This window comes from Anneissia japonica, unplaced genomic scaffold, assembly GCF_011630105.1.
Source record: "Anneissia japonica isolate Jap-2015-1 unplaced genomic scaffold, ASM1163010v1 scaffold1005_len2656397_cov198, whole genome shotgun sequence".
Classification (NCBI taxonomy): Eukaryota; Metazoa; Echinodermata; class Crinoidea; order Comatulida; family Comatulidae; genus Anneissia; species Anneissia japonica.
The window spans coordinates 356,370-375,548 of NW_022683792.1; the positions used below are offsets into that span (position 1 = coordinate 356,370).

The following is a 19,179-nucleotide window of genomic DNA, read 5'->3' on the forward strand; positions in this document are numbered from 1 at the left end:
TTTATTTAATAATTCTAGAATTAAAAAATTAAATAATAAATAAAATTTGGAATAAATGTAAATGCTTCTTGTATGGATAGAAATCTATACAATTAACATTTACTCATGCGACAGGAGTCGATGTTTAATTAATTAGTTATTTTGGATTACTAGGCTTAATAAATAATTAGGAGTAAACAGTACTAATGTCAATAATTCATTTGTTAAACGTAAATAACTCTTAGTTAAAGCCCATATTATTAGTCTTTATTAGTTATTATGACTGTATTTCAGATTCATTAAGTAGAGTCAGCATACGCACCTTGCCCATTTCTACTAACTCAAGTAACATATTTCATAGCTTTGTATTTATAGTGTTGGAACACTAAAATGACTGGTTAAGCATGATAAACGATTCTGGTCGATTTGATTTCAGTCCTATATCAACCACATAATAATTAGGAGTAAACAGTATTGTGCTAATGTCAATAATTCATATGTTTAACATAAATAACGCTTAGTTGAAGCTTATATTATTAGTCTTTATTAGTTACTATGACTGTATTTCAATACAAATTCTTACAACATGCTAAGGCAGGTGTTCTGTATCTGAATTCAGATTGATTAGTTAGAGTCAGGAAATGCGCCTCACCCATTTCTACTAACTCAAGTAACATATTTCACAGCTTTGCATTTATAGTGTTGGAACACTAAAACGTTTATTGTATTATTGAAAAAAGCTACAAAGGTTATGACTGGTTAAGCATGATAAACGATTCTGGTCGATTTGATTTCAGTCCTATATCAACCACATACATTTTACTATTTACAGTATTGGAACACTAAAATGTTTATTGTATTATTGAAAAAAGCTACAAAGGTTATGACTGGTTAAGCATGATAAACGATTCTGGTCGATTTGATTTCAGTCCTATATCAACCACATACATTTTACTATTTACAGTAGTAAGTTTAATGTGTTTAAGTTTAATGTGTAATTGTATTTAATTTTCTTTGTATGTTCATCTTGACTAGATATTGTTTGGTGCTAATTAGTTTCTATATTTTTGTAATTGTTTCTTTATTTATTATATGATATTAACACTTGTTACCTTGCCAGTGATTGCAATTTCTGAGTTTTATTTCAGACAATAAAAGAATCTTGAATCTTGAAATCTTGAATCTTGAATTTAGATTAATAAATAGTGACTTAAATTATTGCTACCTCATGCATATGTTATTTTTTTTTAGTAAACCACTGCTATGTAGTTTAAGAAGCCAGCAGACCAGAGTAGTTTATACAAACACCATCTTTATTATTTATATAGACATTTTTGATGTTTTACTCATGTTTACTTGACGTGCTTAAACCTTCAACATGTAGTATTTACATGCCTGCCTACACATCCTTGACTTCATGCCGTATCTGTGTATACTGTACTTCAATATCTGAATGGTTTATGTTTGGTTATTTCATAAGTAGATAAGACTATGTGTAATTTTGCATTCATACAATATTTTAATGCAAGAATATAGTTATAATTTGTACCTACACCTACTGTACAAATTATGTGGGTGGCAAGTAGGGGAAGCAGGTCTGAACTTATCTATTTAAACATCCAAACAGTTAAAACTATTTTTGGTATACACTGTCACGTCTGTTTTGCTGTTCCCTGATATCACCATATTTCCACTTCAGTAAATACAGTAAAACCTTGAATTGAAGCCCTGGGTGCTTTATTTTTTTGCGAATTTTGGATGGGCTTCTTTTCAAGATGGGCTTGATTTTGATGATTTTGTTCTTTGTCTTTGGAAAGTAATAAATGTACATGTAAACAAACATATTTGGTCTTGGATTCGATGTCAACATATGAAATGTATAGGCTGCTGGCACCTTGACCTCTGATGATTAGTGCCAACAAAACTTTTTACAAAAAGACGTAATGTAATAATAACAAAATGATTATTATTGTAAATGTTTGGTATATATTTCAGCCGCTCCAATTTTCTTTCCTACTCTTCCTTTTGCCTGTTCTTATTATTTGCATTTATTATTGATAATATAATAATATTATTAAACCTAGTCAAGGCCTAAGCTAGAATGGGTCTAGGAGAACGTAGCATGGATTTCTCATAATAAATCGTGAGCATTGTATACTCTTATTAAAAAAAATCAATCTTTTATGTTCAAAGCCGGAGTTAGCTGGTCTCATGCCAATCTAGGCCACCTTAGTTAGGCTTTCTTCATAAAGGCTTCTACAAATGGATGACTTGTAGTGGAGCAGGAAATCAAGTTGTCCCTCCCCAGTACCGCCTGATTATAAATCGATGGAAAATCAACCGATAGTATAGCAATCCACCCCATGTCCTTCCTCTTTTAAGTTACGTTTATTTTATGTTTTTTTTTTTATACATACAGTACTCCTTGCATTTGTTTGTTAGACCTGATGAAAAACTTTGCACTCGTTCCCACATATTTGAGCAGATTTACTATGTGTAAATTAGAAGCTTGCTGGTATTGAAATAATGTATAATTGAAAGTATACTTATAATATATTGTATTTTTTAAATATTTTTTTCCCCAATTATATTTATAGAGGCATTGTCTAGGTCGGCTGATATTCAGGGGTCCTCTTAATTTTATGAAATAAAGTGATAATTTTATGACCGAAATCTCTTGTTTTAGGCTTATGGAGTGGAGTTTTAATTGTCAGAAAAAGTCCTGCTCTCACAGGAATTCAACCTAGGACCCAGAAATTAGAAGCATCTTAAAACCACTAAGCATTCAACTCCATTCTCTTTAACATTTACTCTATAGGGTAGCATTTGAAATAATGGTTCTTTAATTTATACTTAATTCGATTTATATCTTAGAGCAATGGAAGGCTGAGTTTGTGAAGCGTGAGCGCAAGAAGCTTCTGTACTACAAGACTCAAGTAATTCGTGATGTTGCCCCAAAGGTTTATTGTCCATTTGCTGGTTATTTTGTGGAAGCCCACCCCTCAGACAAGTAAGCAACTTTAATTTGCTCTTGAGCATGTTGGTATGTAACAAAGTCAACATTTGTTCATAACCTGTCTCTTATACACATCTAGATGTGTATAAGAGACAGGCATACACAGATAGGAGATAGTATAGATCCACTGTAGAGTGGACACAATTCCACTGTATTGTGGCATAGTTCCCTGTTGAGTGTGGGTATAGATCCACTGTAGAGTGGACACAATTCCACTGTATTGTGGCATAGTTCCCTGTTGAGTGTGGGTATAGATCCACTGTAGAGTGGACACAATTCCACTGTATTGTGGCATAGTTCCCTGTTGAGTGTGGGTATAGATCCACTGTAGAGTGGACACAATTCCACTGTATTGTGGCATAGTTCCCTGTTGAGTGTGGGTATAGATCCACTGTAGAGTGGACACAATTCCACTGTATTGTGGCATAGTTCCCTGTTGAGTGTGGGTATAGATCCACTGTAGAGTGGACACAATTCCACTGTATTGTGGCATAGTTCCCTGTTGAGTGTGGGTATAGATCCACTGTAGAGTGGACACAATTCCACTGTATTGTGGCATAGTTCCCTGTTGAGTGTGGGTATAGATCCACTGTAGAGTGGACACAATTCCACTGTATTGTGGCATAGTTCCCTGTTGAGTGTGGGTATAGATCCACTGTAGAGTGGACACAATTCCACTGTATTGTGGCATAGTTCCCTGTTGAGTGTGGGTATAGATCCACTGTAGAGTGGACACAATTCCACTGTATTGTGGCATAGTTCCCTGTTGAGTGTGGGTATAGATCCACTGTAGAGTGGACACAATTCCACTGTATTGTGGCATAGTTCCCTGTTGAGTGTGGGTTTTAGATCCACTGTAGTGTGGTACAGTTCCCCTGGAGGGGTGCCATGAGTGTTTTCTATTAAACAGATACCAGCACTTTATTAATTTTCAATATTATTATTGTATCCGTTAAGTTATTATTAAATTTGTGCTAAGACTTAATGCTCATTGCATGTTTGTACACTGTAAAACCAAACACAATACAAGAATTAATTTTAAAAAATCCAGTAAGTCAATCATTATTATAAATATTTGATATGTTGTTTATTTTAATTATTTTTATTCAAATATTTCAGTGATTATGTTACAACACCAACTCCAGGTACAAAGGTCATGAAGGACAGGTAAGTATTTAAATATTAGTGATGTATCAAATTCATTCATATTTAATATTGCTGATCATTTATCTAATATTAAACAATGATTTTAAGTTAAGATATAATGGTATGTAAAAACTGTATCATAAAAGATAAAGCCTAGTACACATCCTACACCTTGGTTTCATCTTCACTCAATAATAAACAGTCCAACATTTCATATGTCTCTTACTAATGCTGTGGAAGTGTAGCTTGTTGGATAAGGTGCTTGTCTTTCAATCCCAGGGTCCTTGGTTCAAATCTTGTGAAACACAAGAATTTTTACTCACAACTAAAAAATAAATCCATCCATTCCCTAAGCTCTATAAATAGAGGTTCCATCCTATAGATGGTGAGTGTACTTTGCTGTTGCATGTGGAAGAAATAACTATTTTATATTTTGCCATCTATCTAGTAGAGCTACATAAGTAGACTTTGTATTCATACTGGAGTCTTAACATCGACTGAGAACCAACTATAGTGTGCACCAGCTTTTATGCATTTATAGGGTTACCTGTTTGCCACATTATGTGGAACCTGCTCTACTTCTGAAGGAATTCATTAACACTCACTTAATACAAAGAGTATAAATAGAACAAGAGAGCCAACAACGCTCATTGAGAGCGTAAAAAAACGATACGCCCATACGCAGCTAGTGTAGGACGCCAACTAATGCTTGTATGTGTTTTATTACCCAGTACTCCACCGCGCACGGTCAGTTTGTCTGTTTATCTGTTCTCCACAAGATACTGTACTTTTGTTTTCTGCTTACTGAGTTTATAGCGGGCGTACTTCTACCGCGCTGCGCAGCGCTGCACTGGGTAATAAAAAGAATATACAACCGTAAGGGGGCGTCCTACACAGGCGTGACGTTTTTACAAATGGGACTTTGCTCTCTTGTTCTATTTATACTCTTTGCTTAATAGTAGACATTCCTTGAGGGGGACGTGCTTGTCATTCCTGTTCTCCTCCTAGTCAGTTTCTGGGCATTTTCATCATATTCTTGTGGGCACTACGACTCTTAGTTTCTAATAGGACCATTTCACAGCATGTAAAATACATATAGGAAAAATAGAAACAAAAAAATTGTGTTGTAATGTAAAATTCAGACAATGGTTACTTTAAATAATATTTTTGTTTGATTGTTATTTTAGTTGGGAATTTGACAAGTATGTTGATGCCATTAATGGGAGCTACGACAACGAGATCTTTGCCTATCCTGAGTGGATTAAATTCTATTATGATTGGACTGGTTTCAACAACTACAATCTAGTCATAAGGGTAGGTGCCATCATTTATACATTATCATTACTTGCATCTTAGGGTGTTCTAACTAGTTAAGAACATACACATATTACAAGTCACTTGTAAACACAAAATATAGACTATTTTATCGGATTTAATTTTGATACAGTGCCACCAACGTCTCACAACTCACTGGGGGACTTCTAGCGGCCTAGCCTGAGCAGCTGGCTAGTTAAAAATAATAATAATAATAATAAAATATTTATAATGCACTAATTTCAAATAAATGATCAAAAGCTCAGAGCTTAAAACAAGAGAAAGATTTTAAAAACTGACAATGTGAAAAGGGGTGGTGTAACTAGAGTTAAAGAGATGGGATTTCAGTTTTAACTTAAGTAAATCAATAGTGGGAGACAGTTTGATAGACAGTGGCAAATCGTTCTACAGTGATGAAGCAGCATAGGCGAACATTCTTTTGCCATATGTTTTTGTTTTAAATTTTGGGATGACGAAAAGATTTTTGTTTTCAGAGCGGAGTCGTCAGTTTGGGACATAAAAATTAAGAAGGTGAAAAAGATAAGAGGGTTGTTTAGATTGAAAAAATGGATTAAATGGTAGATAAAGCTGGATATCGTCGGCATACATATGAAAGTATAAATTATGGGAACAATGATCTTAGCAACAGGGGAAATATATAAAAAAAAAATAGAGCACCGCGCAGCGGTTAGCACTGCTGGACATTTGCTATATCAACAGTAGACAACAGATATGATTTTGCTAATTATTGTAATTGCTGTATATGTAAAAATTGCAATAGCTTTTTAAGACTTAGACTTATTCTTAATTTCATATTTTTTCATTTTAAAATATTTGTGCTCATTAGTAACTTAGTTTTATCATTGATTTAATCCATGATGGTAACTACGTAGAACGTAATGCTAGGCCTCTGGAAGTCCCCTATTGGTTGTTGCCAGGTTATCGGAAATTTTCATTTCAAATTTCGCGAAAATGGTCTGTACAGTATGTGCCTAATTTTACATAAGTAATGACATTATGATAATAATTCACCTGATGAAGCTAGTGAAAGTGCTACTGTACTTATTTGTATTTCATAGGTGGATGAACTCCTCGGAGCCATAAGCCAACCGTGCTTTAGTTTAAGGTGTAGGTTTTAGTTTCATAGGACAACATCAACTTTTTTCAAAATGTCAACTCAAAGAGGTCAATGATCAAGCACATAGAGGCTTTTTTGCATGATGTGCTATACAAATTACTTATATGGCTCCAACTTGTATTATAAGAAATGATAGTAAAAGTGAGTGTTTGAATAGATTATTGAATTACAAATTATATTTATGAAACAATAGAAATAAAAGGATCAATTAGCTAAAATTAAATACATTTTACTTTTTCCCATTAAATAAATATACTCTTTGAAGTCTTTCAAATTAAGATTACCATGTTAGTGAGAAGAGGAAGCGTTCATGGGTAATTATGTAGCAAGACACTGTATGGAGGTACAGTATGCCTCCCAGATAATAAATAAGATAATAATAATGATTATTATTGTTATTAATTTTTATCATTATTAATATTACACCTTACCACAAAGTTGATCATGTTAATTTTTTCTTTATTCTCAGATGATTGAAACAGATGACAACTTTGAACCAATTGAGGGTGGGTATGACTTTTTGGTTGACTTCATTGGTCAGAAGCCATCTTATCCAAGAGAGAGACCTCAACGTGAACACAGTTATCTTGAGGTAAATCTCACAACCATATTGAAATGAAGCTGTGATATAGTGGCTTTTTTATTTCTCCCAGAGTCCTGGGTTCAAATCATTAGACTTGTACAACACATTTTTTTCCTAATAGTGATGCAGAAAGTGACCAGTTTTTGAATTAAAATTTGTTTACCTTGATATTGTCATTATGTGTTCATTATTGGTATTAATTTCTTCTGTAGATGAAGAACCGCATGGGTGTGCACCGAGAGACGGTTATACATGGTTTGTTTTGGGATAATCTCTACATTGGCTTCAACAACCGAATATCCAGAGAGCCTGATACTTTCCATTATTTGTAAGTGTTTCTGTTTTAATCATCAAGGACCATGTCCTTATTTCTGAAAACCTTATCTATAATCGTAGTTAATGATATATAATTTGACCTAATCTAATCCTAGGCTTAATCTTCTTTTTTACCATTGTAACATTTTATGCTGGAGAAAGTTTTCAAAGATTATTTTAATTTTTTCTAGGCCTATCTACAGAGACTAATCTAATGTAATTAATAATAATAATAATAATAATAATAATAATAGAATATTATATAATATTAAATTACAGTTAAAACAATTTACTTAGCAGTTTAATTGCTGGCTTGACTTAATCCTATTAATGTAATAATAGTGATAATAATTATTGTTGTTGTTATTATTATTATCGTTATTATTATTATTACTGTCATGTCATTAATGTTGTTGTTATGAATTATATTATTATTAAAGTAAGTAGATTAGGATTATTGTTTTGTGTATCATATCCTGGGCACATAAGGATAACAGTAGGTTAAACAATAAATAAATAAATAAATTAGGTGGAATAAATATACATTTTTATTCAGGTAAAATGGCAAAACCTCTAAGAATAATAAAGCCCTGTCCAGACTATGTGAAGTGCCTTAATATGGTCATGATGACATCACATCATGACCAAATTTAGGCATGTCATAACTATATGGGCATCCATACAATGGTTGTTTGATAGTCCGGACAGAACTTTATTCTGTGAATTGCGTAGTGGAAGTGAGCCAGTTTGCTGTGATTCCTATCAATTATTGTGGCCTAACCCTTTTAACTGGACCATGCTCTTGAGTATAGACATCACCAATCATAGCCTAAACCTACTGTACCCTTTAAAAAATGTAATCATTATGTGTATTCTGCTGCAATAGATTTTGGAACCATATGCAGATCCTACTGAAGAAAGAGCCACCACAATGGAAAAAGTTCCTGAAAGAGCAACGGGCTAAAGGCGCTGAAAAGAAGGCTGTATGGAAACCTCATGGAGGATTGGAAGCACTAAAAGGTAACTAATTGCTATTAGATTTTTATCTCATGTATGAGGAATATGAAATATGAAATACTTTAATGCAATTTTCATCAAACTATATAATACATTAAGGAATCAAATTGAAGTTGAACAAAGGTAATAAAAAAAAAAAAATACAGAACCTTCAAAAAAGGATTTAACAAAAAACAAAGTACACCAAAATAGAAAGACAAAATGGATTATATAAACACATTCTGATAGATTAATAAATAACAGATCTAAGAAGTTAATTTAAATTTTATTTATAAAAAAATCATTAAATCAGAAAGAACCAGATTAGTGACCAAAAAATGAAAATTGAACTTTTTATATATTCTTATTCTCCATATTTTAAGGTTTAAAATGATGGGACATTTACTGGAATTGACTTTCTATTGCCAAAGTTATGAGTAAAAGTATCACAGCTTCTCTGTACTAAAGTATACGATACTGCCACATTCTTATGCTAATTAATCAGTTTAACATTTTGCAACAGTATGCTGGTTTTGGGGATGGCAAGCCTCATGTAATTTTTTTTTCCAGCTGAGGATGGATGTAAACAAAATTATGTCTAACGTCATATTACCATTTTTTTAAACTAGTCAATTTTTAAATGATGTAGCATAAATTATGCATTATCTTTTATTGATCACTTTGATTTACTTTTTGTAACATTATATTGTTGCAGGGTGTAGTATGAAGAATGGTCAGGTCCCGTACGGCGGTGAAGCCTCATCAAAAGAAGGATATAGCACCTTCTTCAAAAAGTACTGGAAGCTTTCCGTGCCTACCATTGTCTTATTAGGAGCAGTTTTATTTGCCTTCACAAAAGATTAAAATTGCTTACTGAATATTTTCTGTGTTCCAACTTATTTACAGTAGCTACAGTCTTGTTTACCTACTTTTTTTTTAACCCTTGTAATTGTGTTCATGATTTTCAGTAGTATGAGTTGAATGCTATGTATTTAATGAGTATGTAGGAGTATTAAACACTGCAACGTTTATTAAAAATAAAATTATTTTTTTGTTAGGCAGTGCACTGCTTATCTAAGAGCTACAGTTAATGAAAAGCAATCATGTTTGTTTCAGTGCTTATATATGTATATGTACATATATATATATATACTCTGGTTTTATTCAAACAACATCATCAGAATTTGACATAGCATCACACTGAAATTATTGTTTACTAAATTATTTCCTTTAATTTTAATGATTTACTGTAAAATACTGCAGAGATGTTCACATTTCAGCTGATGAGAATAATTTACAGTGTCCTAAGAAGCCTGCATATATGGTTCCCTAGGGCACAAATGCTGCTAATATTGTAATGCCAATTTATATTTTTAACAATTAATGTTACATTTTACTTTCCATACATGTTTACTGGAACTAATAAGTGCTGTGTTGTAGGTGTTAATTCAAAAGCATTAGTAAAAACAACTAATTATTCTAATAATTTTTTCCCATCAAGTCAAAATGTAACTAAAATACTGTGCCATAATTGGGTTTTGGACCAACAACAGTATAAGTTAAATGTGTTCTTTTTCATTTCGTAAATTATGTATTTGTCTACTTAAAGAATAGCAGAGTATGTAGGTTAGGCCTCACATATAAGGCAAGCATTTTACTGGTACCTGTCTATTTGCTGGTAACTGTCAATGAAATTTAACTTGAGGGTATTTAATTATTTAATAATAAGGGTTATTATCTAAATCTGAATGTATAGCCCTTGCAAAACCTCAAAGTTAGGTGGTGGAGCCATAACTGGGTGGAACATATTGCAAATTACTCCAAAGTTAGGGAGATGGCTTAGTGGAACTCCGTTAATAATTTTATAATTTCAGTCCTTGGTTATAGTAAAGGCATTATACAAATTGTTATTATTGTTATTTATTATGTGCTTGCCGAAGAAGCAATTATCAGTGCTGTCAAAGATTTTCGTCATTGTATATTTTATTACTATTACTATAACTATGGTGTATCACACTGAAATTGCATCGATTGCACATTAAAGAAAAAAAAGAGTAAAATCTAACAGGAGAAAATTAACACCAATTACAAACTTTCTGAATGGCACTGGTTTGATCTGTGCATTATTTATATATAGGTTTTAACCAACCTGCATGGTTCATTGACATATTTTACATCTATTTTGAACTTTTTTATATTTTATCCCCAACCTGCTAATCCTGGCTTAACATATTTGTAGGTATTAGGTAACAGGAGATTATAATTCCTTATATATGAGTACTGAGTACTTGCAATCATCGGACTGTGCATGTAGCTATAATTTAACAGCGTATGCATACTACACATTAAAAAAGGAATACAGTAGTTTGTAAAATTAATGTGTTTATGTATGTTGAAAGTATGTATGTATTAAAAGAGAGTGAAGACTATTTTAGCTTTTACTTACCACCAATTTTAATCCGGATTTCATTTATCTGCAGCATTATTTATCTGCAGCAAATATTATGTATAATATATTATAGCAAATACCATACTATATAGTTGATAGTCCTCTTCTGTTACATTTCATTGATATATTTCTGTTATGTATCATGAATACATTTATTAAATATATAATTTTATGTAATATATGTTATATATTTAAGAATATTACAGCACCAATTTTCACATATTTCCCTTTTGTGTTCTTGATTTTTAATTGTTATTGTACTATACTGAGTGAATGAAATGAAATTGTAGTCAGTGTACACTTTGTAATAACTGAAGTGGTGATGGTTTAACAAAATGATTAACTTATTTTTCTAGAATCCATTGAGAATGTTGGCCTTCTGTTCAATTATTTATATTGTAGTATTTCTTTGGTGTATTTCTTTTGTAGTTTTTGTTGGTATTGATTACTAAATTATTTGCTTTAATTTTAATGATTTACTGTAAAATACTGCAGAGATGTTCACGTTTCAGCCGATGAGAATGATTTACAGTGTCCTAAGGAGCCTGCTTATATGGTTCCCTAGGACACAAATGCTGCTAATATTGTAATGCCAATTTATATTTTTAACAATTAATGTTACATTTTACTTTCCATACATGTTTACTGGAACTAATGAGTGCTGTGTTGTAGGTGTTAATTCAAAAGTGTTAGTAAAAACAACTAATTATTTTAATAATTTTTTCCCATCAAGTCAAAATTTGACTAAAATACTGTGCCCTAATTGGGCTTTGGACCAACAACAGTATAAGTTGAATGTGTTCTTATATTTCATTTTCATTTCGTAAATTCTGTATTTGTCTAGTTAAAGAATAATAGAGTACTGACAACTAGTGGAGTATAAAAAATTAGTACATTAGTAAATAGGTGGTATTGAAGAATGTTATCCCTTATAGAAATTTATAAAATATTTTAATAATTTAAAGAATATGAAATCATCTCAGTCTTTTTAATAAAAATAAATTTTAAACTGAATGATATACTGGGCATAAAACTGTCAACATGTACGGCTAGTGAAAGGGAATTCACATAGGTGTTGGGCTTACATCAGTCTTTTCAGTCCGAGTCTCTCTAGTGTGTTATGTCAGGCACTTGCGGCTTCCGATTCCATCTTGAGAGGCTCCATCAGCAGCCTCGGTGTGGGTTGCGTGTTACTCAGGTGCCGTTCCAGTAGCCTATATTGTAGTCCACCTGATGCGACTTAACAGCTTTTTAGAGCTCCTGATCGATCATCAAAATTCGGGCATTTTGCTTCTGTTTCAGTCGCACAGTATTCCAACATTTTGATTGAAAATAAGTATCATGACAAAAGTATTAACATTTGTACAGTCGTGGAATTGTAATTACTGATGGAATAAATTTTGTTCAATTCAAAATCAATTGTAAATCTATTTTTATCCATTAAATACAGTTGAAAATTATGAACGTGGTATTGTTTGTATTATTGTCTTCTCATTAAAGAATTGCAATAGTTTTAATTAAGAGCGATGGTGCCAGGATTTGCCCGAGGGGGGTGGGGGGCGCTGTCCCGACGAAAAAAGTGGGCGTGGTCGGGCGTCGTCCAAAATCTCTGGTAAGTGTTCCATGGGTCGCCCCGAAAAATATGACAATTTAGGGGTTTCAGATGCTTATTTAATCGATTTTGCAGGCCTGACATTTTCAGTGGTAAAAATATCAAGACACACTCGCATGTTTCAGAAATTGATCCACTAAAACTCCTTGACCAATCAAAGCAGTTTCCAACTAGGACTGCCTCTAATTCGTCGTAAAGCAACAACATGTAGTGGTAGACTGAGGCCACCGCGGGTCTCTACAGAACGTCATCGTCTCTCCTTCATCCCCAGAAGAATTAGGGAATTCAATAGTAAACATCAGAGGTAGAGGGTTTTTAGTGTGAGTGGTCAGTATTGATTATTAACAAGTTAATTCGAATATATCATAACTATTATTATTATTATTATTAATAATTTAGTTTTATTATTACTTATATTATTATTATTATTATTATCACTATTAGTAAATTGTCTTATGCTTTTTCACATTGTTGTATCCGGCCATTAAATTTCGCCGTAGTGGGATGAATAAAGCATGGACCTATTAATAACGTCCATGAATAAAGTAGGTCTATCCTTGTGTCCTTGTACCGATTTCGTTGAAGCGAAAACTCCGATAGAAATGTGAATGCGCTTTCGGATTCGCAAGTGGAAAATCAGGCTTCAGTGAAATCGGTAGTTCGAACTGTTCTATACTTTTTGCTTTTACTTTTTTGAAAAAAGTGCGCCTAGAGGAAAACAGGACTGCTTTTATAAACTCAATGTTGTTCAAAGAAATTACTGTATTTTTGCGTTGTCATCCACGGCTTCATTTCTCCTTCATATTTGCCATATAAAATTCCATTTGTCCTCTACTATTTTTCGTGTAGATGGATAGTTTTGTCATTTTTTATTTTATTTTATTTTTTTTTGTCAAATAAAAGTTGAGTCTGGGGCAGGGCTTAACACCAATTTAGATAAGACAAACCTGACCCGTAGTATTTTATAAATGAAAGTAAACACGGGTTCAACCCAACTAATAAATGGTATACCAAAATTAAATCTTTTTAAAGCCTGCAGGCTAACAAAACTCCATTCTACAGTGTCGAATGCTTTTGCAAAAACTACAAAAACAATGGCATTATTTCTATCGGTGTTACAAAAATGTATGACATCATCAATTAACCTTATTTTGGATCCGATGGAGCGTCCTTTATGCATTATGCTGTTTGGTCTTCACTAATAATGGTATTTGATAGTGGTTTTACACTAGTTGCGAGAACATTTGCAGCAATTTTGTAATCGACATTGAGTAAGCTGATCGGTCTCCAGTTACTAAGCAGTTCAGGTTTTCCTTTTTTATGTAAAAGTGCTCACTGCCCTGCGTTGAGAGGCGCTCATTTCGCGTTTTTCGTAAGCATTGTTTAATGCGTCAATTAACATAGGGTTTACGCTGCCCCAGAGAGTAACATGAAATTCTACAGGTAGACCGTCTTATATTGACTTATTCAATGCCATACTCTTAACTGCTATTTCACATTTATGTAATGTAAACAAACCTTCACAACAGTTTTGATCATTCTTATCAGTGAACAAAATTAACTGAGTAATTATTTAATTCATTTTCGTCTGGGTTAGTCGAACTATAAATATTTTTAAAGTAAATTAATCAACTTCTTGTTTTTTAACATTTGTTTTTGGTCCGTAATAATGTCAACACTATCTGTTTCCAATTTAATAATGGTTTTCTTAATTTGATCATTATTTTCAAGCCCAAGGAAAATTTTTTTTTTTTTTCTCCTTTGCACCATTTTATGCGTGAATGGATCTGTTGCCATTCAATTTTGTCAACATATAATTTATTAGGCCTAAGGGCCGGTTTTTTTTTTTTTTTTAAGATTCTCAATTTCGCACAGCTGTTCCTTATTGATCAGATTGAGATCTTGAAGTTGTTTTAATCGAATTTATATCTCGTTTGCAGTTTTACTGTTAACCCTCGCTTTTTTTTTTGCAAAATTGATTGAAACTTTTACTTTCATTTTACAATAATCCCAAGTTAATCTTTTGTCATCTAAAACGGAACATTCATCTTTGGGCCTAACATTCTTAATAATTGTTTTTATTTGTTTTACATACGTTTTGTCTTGAAGGAGTGAGCTGTTTAATCTCCAAATCCCAGAACCTCTTGAAATTCAGTTCAGTGTTAACATTATCGACACAGGAAGATGGTCAGTTAGAATGTCGTGACAAACTTTGTTCTCATTATTTACTAAAAAAATAATCTAATCTTGTTTTCACATTAGACTTCTGTATGTAGTGTTTCTTATCTTTATTTAAAACTCTCCATATATCTACAAAATTGAACTTATTACAAAACGAATTTAATACTTTTGTATCTCTTTTTTGATTTGGATCACCGCCCTCTTTATCCACATTTATGTTCATTATACTATTGAAATCTCCTGCTAAGAAAATATGACTGTGATCGGTTTTTTTTCTTATCAATCCATTTTGCAAATTTTCTAATGAAAGCTATTCTATCGCCTAAAATGTATGGGGCATAAATATTAATGAAAATAAACGGTTTTTTACCAATTTGACAGTTTATTAGTAGAAGTCTACCTTGTTCATCAGAGTGGTGTTTTATATCACTTCAATTCCATTTTTGAATAAAATACTTAGGCCTAATGTTTGATGATCAAATAGAGTGAAAGGAAACACTTTCCCAGTCGTAAGCATCATTATACTTAATAATTTTGTTACAAAAATGTCGAATTTTTAATAAATAAGTGTGAATGAATGAATGATTGAATGAACGAACAAACGAACGGATAAATAAATACCGTATCCTGAGTACCTGTATACATTCCTTCATGAAATAATTATTCCTATAATACGGATGATCTGTGTTAGCTTTATTGCTTATCCTCATTTATAAAGTATAAATAAAAATTATCCTAAAGGTTATCGGTTCCCTACTTCTTTTGGAAAGATGATATGATTTTGACATCTATACTGGTGATGTCACTGTAAAAAAAAAATAGGCCTATGTATAATGCCGGGCACTGACTGTGTCGTACGACGGTCTTACGATCGTCGACATTATTATTGGCTTCTAATGGGATCTCATCTGTTCAATCTTTCGCATTTTACTGTTCACGGTAGCTTTTATACTCCCTTTTTATTGGTTCAGCATTTCCGTATTTTTCTATTGTTCCACCATTCAAAATAAACTTACTACCGATAAACACTTCCTTATCCCATCAGATCATATCCGTCTATTTACGTTATAACCTGTACTAAAACCTTTAAAGTAGGGCATATATTACAAGGTTGACTGGCATTGCCTCATGTAGGCACTATACGCTAAAGAAAGCTGACATTATTATTATTATTATTATTATTATTATTATTATTATTATTATTATTATTATTATTATCATTATAATAATTATTATTATATTATTAGCCTATTATTATCAGACGACCTATTATAATTAGACTTATTATATTAGACCTATTATTATTGTTAAATTTAATATTATTACTATTTGTATTAATTATTATCATCATGAACCGTATGATTATCTCCCTTTATTGTAATTGTTCTTAGGTGTGGCAACGCGTTTCAAAGCTAATGCTTTTGTGGGGTGGCCTTTTTCTATACTGTATACCGTAGTCAATAAATCATATTTCCGCTCGCCCTTGTTTTAGCTGGAGGGGTGATTATGCAAGTTTCAATAGCACATTGTCTTCCGGATAAGCTAGACGTTTAAGCTACTGGCCTCGTTGCCCCGACCATGCAGAGCATGGGTAGGGTATCTAGTCGCCCACTATAGAGGAAGTGGCTCTATAGGTTGATGCTATTTCCGGGCATCTAGGGTTGTTATTTATTTATTTCTTTTGGCACAATATTTTTAAGGGTTGGAACTTAGCGGAATGGTTCATTGTCTCCTCTGAAGTATGGGAGGTAGAGCTGTTGGCTCAGTATCCTTTTATAGTCATTTGTAAACATAATATTTACATTAAAATAGCATTGTAAGGGTCGGCTCAGAGTAGAAAATGTAGTCGTAAACTGTAAACAATATATTAGATAAAGTAAATATAAAGCAGCTAAAATTATCCCCCCACAAGTCACCCCCGGTATTTCTAATTTATTTATAAAATAATAATTTATATATTAAACAGTGATCAAACTACATGGTGAAAACTACCCTCCCAGTATTTATGAGTGAACTTTCTATTGTTTTCCTCTGTTTATAATGTAATGTAAGTCTACTCAAATCAGTAAGAATAAAATACCATATAAGTGCACTTCCTCAAAAAAGGTCTTTATATTTGAAATCGGAAAAGATCAGTGTAGGCGCCACCAGCGGAGGTGGTGAGGGATAGATGATCTGGAGAAACGGGATCTTGGACTCCCCATCGAAAACTTTTGTGCGAACACTGCTTTTACAGTCTCTGGGGGAAATTTCCTGGCATGAATTGTCGAGAAATTTGGGTCTTCATATCGGGAAATCTATGGTGCCGTCACTGCATTACGTCCGATTGGGGCTGTGAGAGGGCCTGGTGGTGAGGTTTCGTCGGATCTACGCCATAATGTCGAAATCCAGTTTGCCGAATCCCAGATTGCCTAGTCCACTTTGCCGAAATCCCATTTTGTCGAAACCCAGTTTGAAGAAAGTCAATTAAAAGCAGTGAAACATTAAAACAGCATAACATTGGTGATAGAGCACTCTTTAACCGTGACTGCGTCTATACCAGCGGAAAGTAAGGGCATAGAGATAGATATCTATTTATTCATCCATAATTGGAAATTGTTCTTTTCCACCCTCAACGAAGAAAGAAAATTACATGTTTTACCGGGAATAATAGAAACTATCTATTACATGTCTATTGTTAAAGAGGCAAATTCCAGAATTGCGAAATTGAGAATTTAGAAGCCTTCCAATGCGAAGTGCTACGCGATCACTATTTATTCGTATAATAAATAACTGCTTAATATAGTTATTAGTTTTGTCTTATTCTGTAATTAAAAGTTGATTAACAATTTAGCTATCAGTCAAAAATATTAAATAAATAGGCCTATTAGATAAAATGTCTTATAAGTTAAGTGTATAAAGTTTAATTAAGATAATAATATGTATACCTAAATGAAATAAATAAATAATAATCTACAATTATACACCCGAATCAAGAGGCTGACTAGAGCCTCTGTCAGGGTCCCGGCATAAAAAGAATCCATGTGTTCGCGTTGGGAGTTTTTTGGGGTGGGGTTTTTTTTTTTTTGGGGGGGGGGGGGTTATACCACAATATCAGAAATTGAAAAAATCGAAATAACGTTATATGGATATGCAAATTATCAATTTGGTCTCGATTTCGTCGAATAAACGTCCTGAGTTGTTTATTGTTGAGAATGGCTTTTTGAGGGGGAGTTTATTCGAGGGAGGTGTTTATCCGAGGCAGGCATTCCGAGGCAGGCATTTATTTATTTTTTTTTATGTAAATAGATACGTACTGTATTATACCCAAGCGCCCCTTAATTCCACTGTAATTAAAATGTAACTCTACTGGAGTAAAACATTAATAGAAAGTGTTGGGAATAATGTTTCAATTACATCTGTTTACAGTCAAGGGGGGAGTTTATTCGAGGAAAAAAATATACGCCATGGGGTGTTTTCGAAAGAGGCGTTTATTCCAAATGAGGCTCTAGAAGGGGCGTTTATTCAAAGCGGAGCGTTTACACGGGTACAAATACGGAAATGTAAATATGGTTCCCGTCCTGATTCACCCATCATGTTTTCAAAAGCACAGTATGCTGTACTTTTGTACGATGGTGACAGAAAATGATTCGGCAAACTGGGTTTCGGCAAACTGGGTTGTCATGATTTCGGTGAACTGGATTCGGCAAACTGGGTTGCGGCAAAAAAGGCTATTAATTCGGCAATCATGGGTTTCGGCAAACTGGATTTTGACAAACTGGTCTGATACCGTTTCGGCGGCCCAAGGGCTAGACCAGTTCGAGGGTGAACGCTAATAAGGGGTGGACGCTGAACTAATAATTTGTAGGTTTAGCCTGGTGGAGCACTACTGTCCTAATTGGCAGCAATTTTCCTTCAGATACCTGGTTGGTTGTGCACCTGTCCCATAATATCCAGTTACGGATGAGGCAAGCGTGTATGTGAACTACCGAATATTGGTGTATTTATAAAGTTTAATATATTTCTTGAATTGTATTCGTTTTTCGATATATGTTTTGGACTTCTTGTTCACTCTTTGTTCACGATGTGTATTCTGATTTCCGCCATGATCTCAACTAGCCAATTGTTTCTAGCTTTTTTACTACATTTATTCATTCACCACTGAAGAAGGGCTAATGTTGTCCGAAAGCTCTAGATCTATTCTGGCTGTTTACTTACGTTTACTTTTTAGCTGTTGCTTATCAAATTTGCATCGCCACGAGATCCAGCCATTGTTTCTCACAGCATTGATTACACATTATTTTTGTTGTGTTATAGTATGACGACACTCCATTTCACGAATTGTTGCAAAGTGACCATGAATACCAAGTTCACCAGGACGGGACCCAATCCTTGTTACATGGTGGAGCTGACCCGAGTCTATTGAACCAGGTAAATAATTTGCCTATGTAGCCTTTCTTATTTTATCATA

At 33.3% G+C, this 19,179-nt stretch overlaps 1 protein-coding gene across 1 annotated transcript in view; it reads left to right on the top strand.

Moving 5' to 3' along the window:
* Positions 1 to 12,399, top strand: part of LOC117102736 (cytidine monophosphate-N-acetylneuraminic acid hydroxylase-like) — a 49,225-nt gene extending 36,826 nt beyond the window's left edge. The window contains exons 8-14 of the mRNA XM_033243143.1: positions 2,854 to 2,989; positions 4,115 to 4,162; positions 5,329 to 5,455; positions 7,063 to 7,185; positions 7,389 to 7,504; positions 8,378 to 8,511; positions 9,203 to 12,399. Of these exons, the coding sequence (XP_033099034.1) occupies positions 2,854 to 2,989; positions 4,115 to 4,162; positions 5,329 to 5,455; positions 7,063 to 7,185; positions 7,389 to 7,504; positions 8,378 to 8,511; positions 9,203 to 9,351 (833 nt within the window). The 3' untranslated portion in view covers positions 9,352 to 12,399. The remainder of the gene's footprint in view (positions 1 to 2,853; positions 2,990 to 4,114; positions 4,163 to 5,328; positions 5,456 to 7,062; positions 7,186 to 7,388; positions 7,505 to 8,377; positions 8,512 to 9,202) is intronic.
* Positions 12,400 to 19,179: the final 6,780 nt, after the last annotated feature.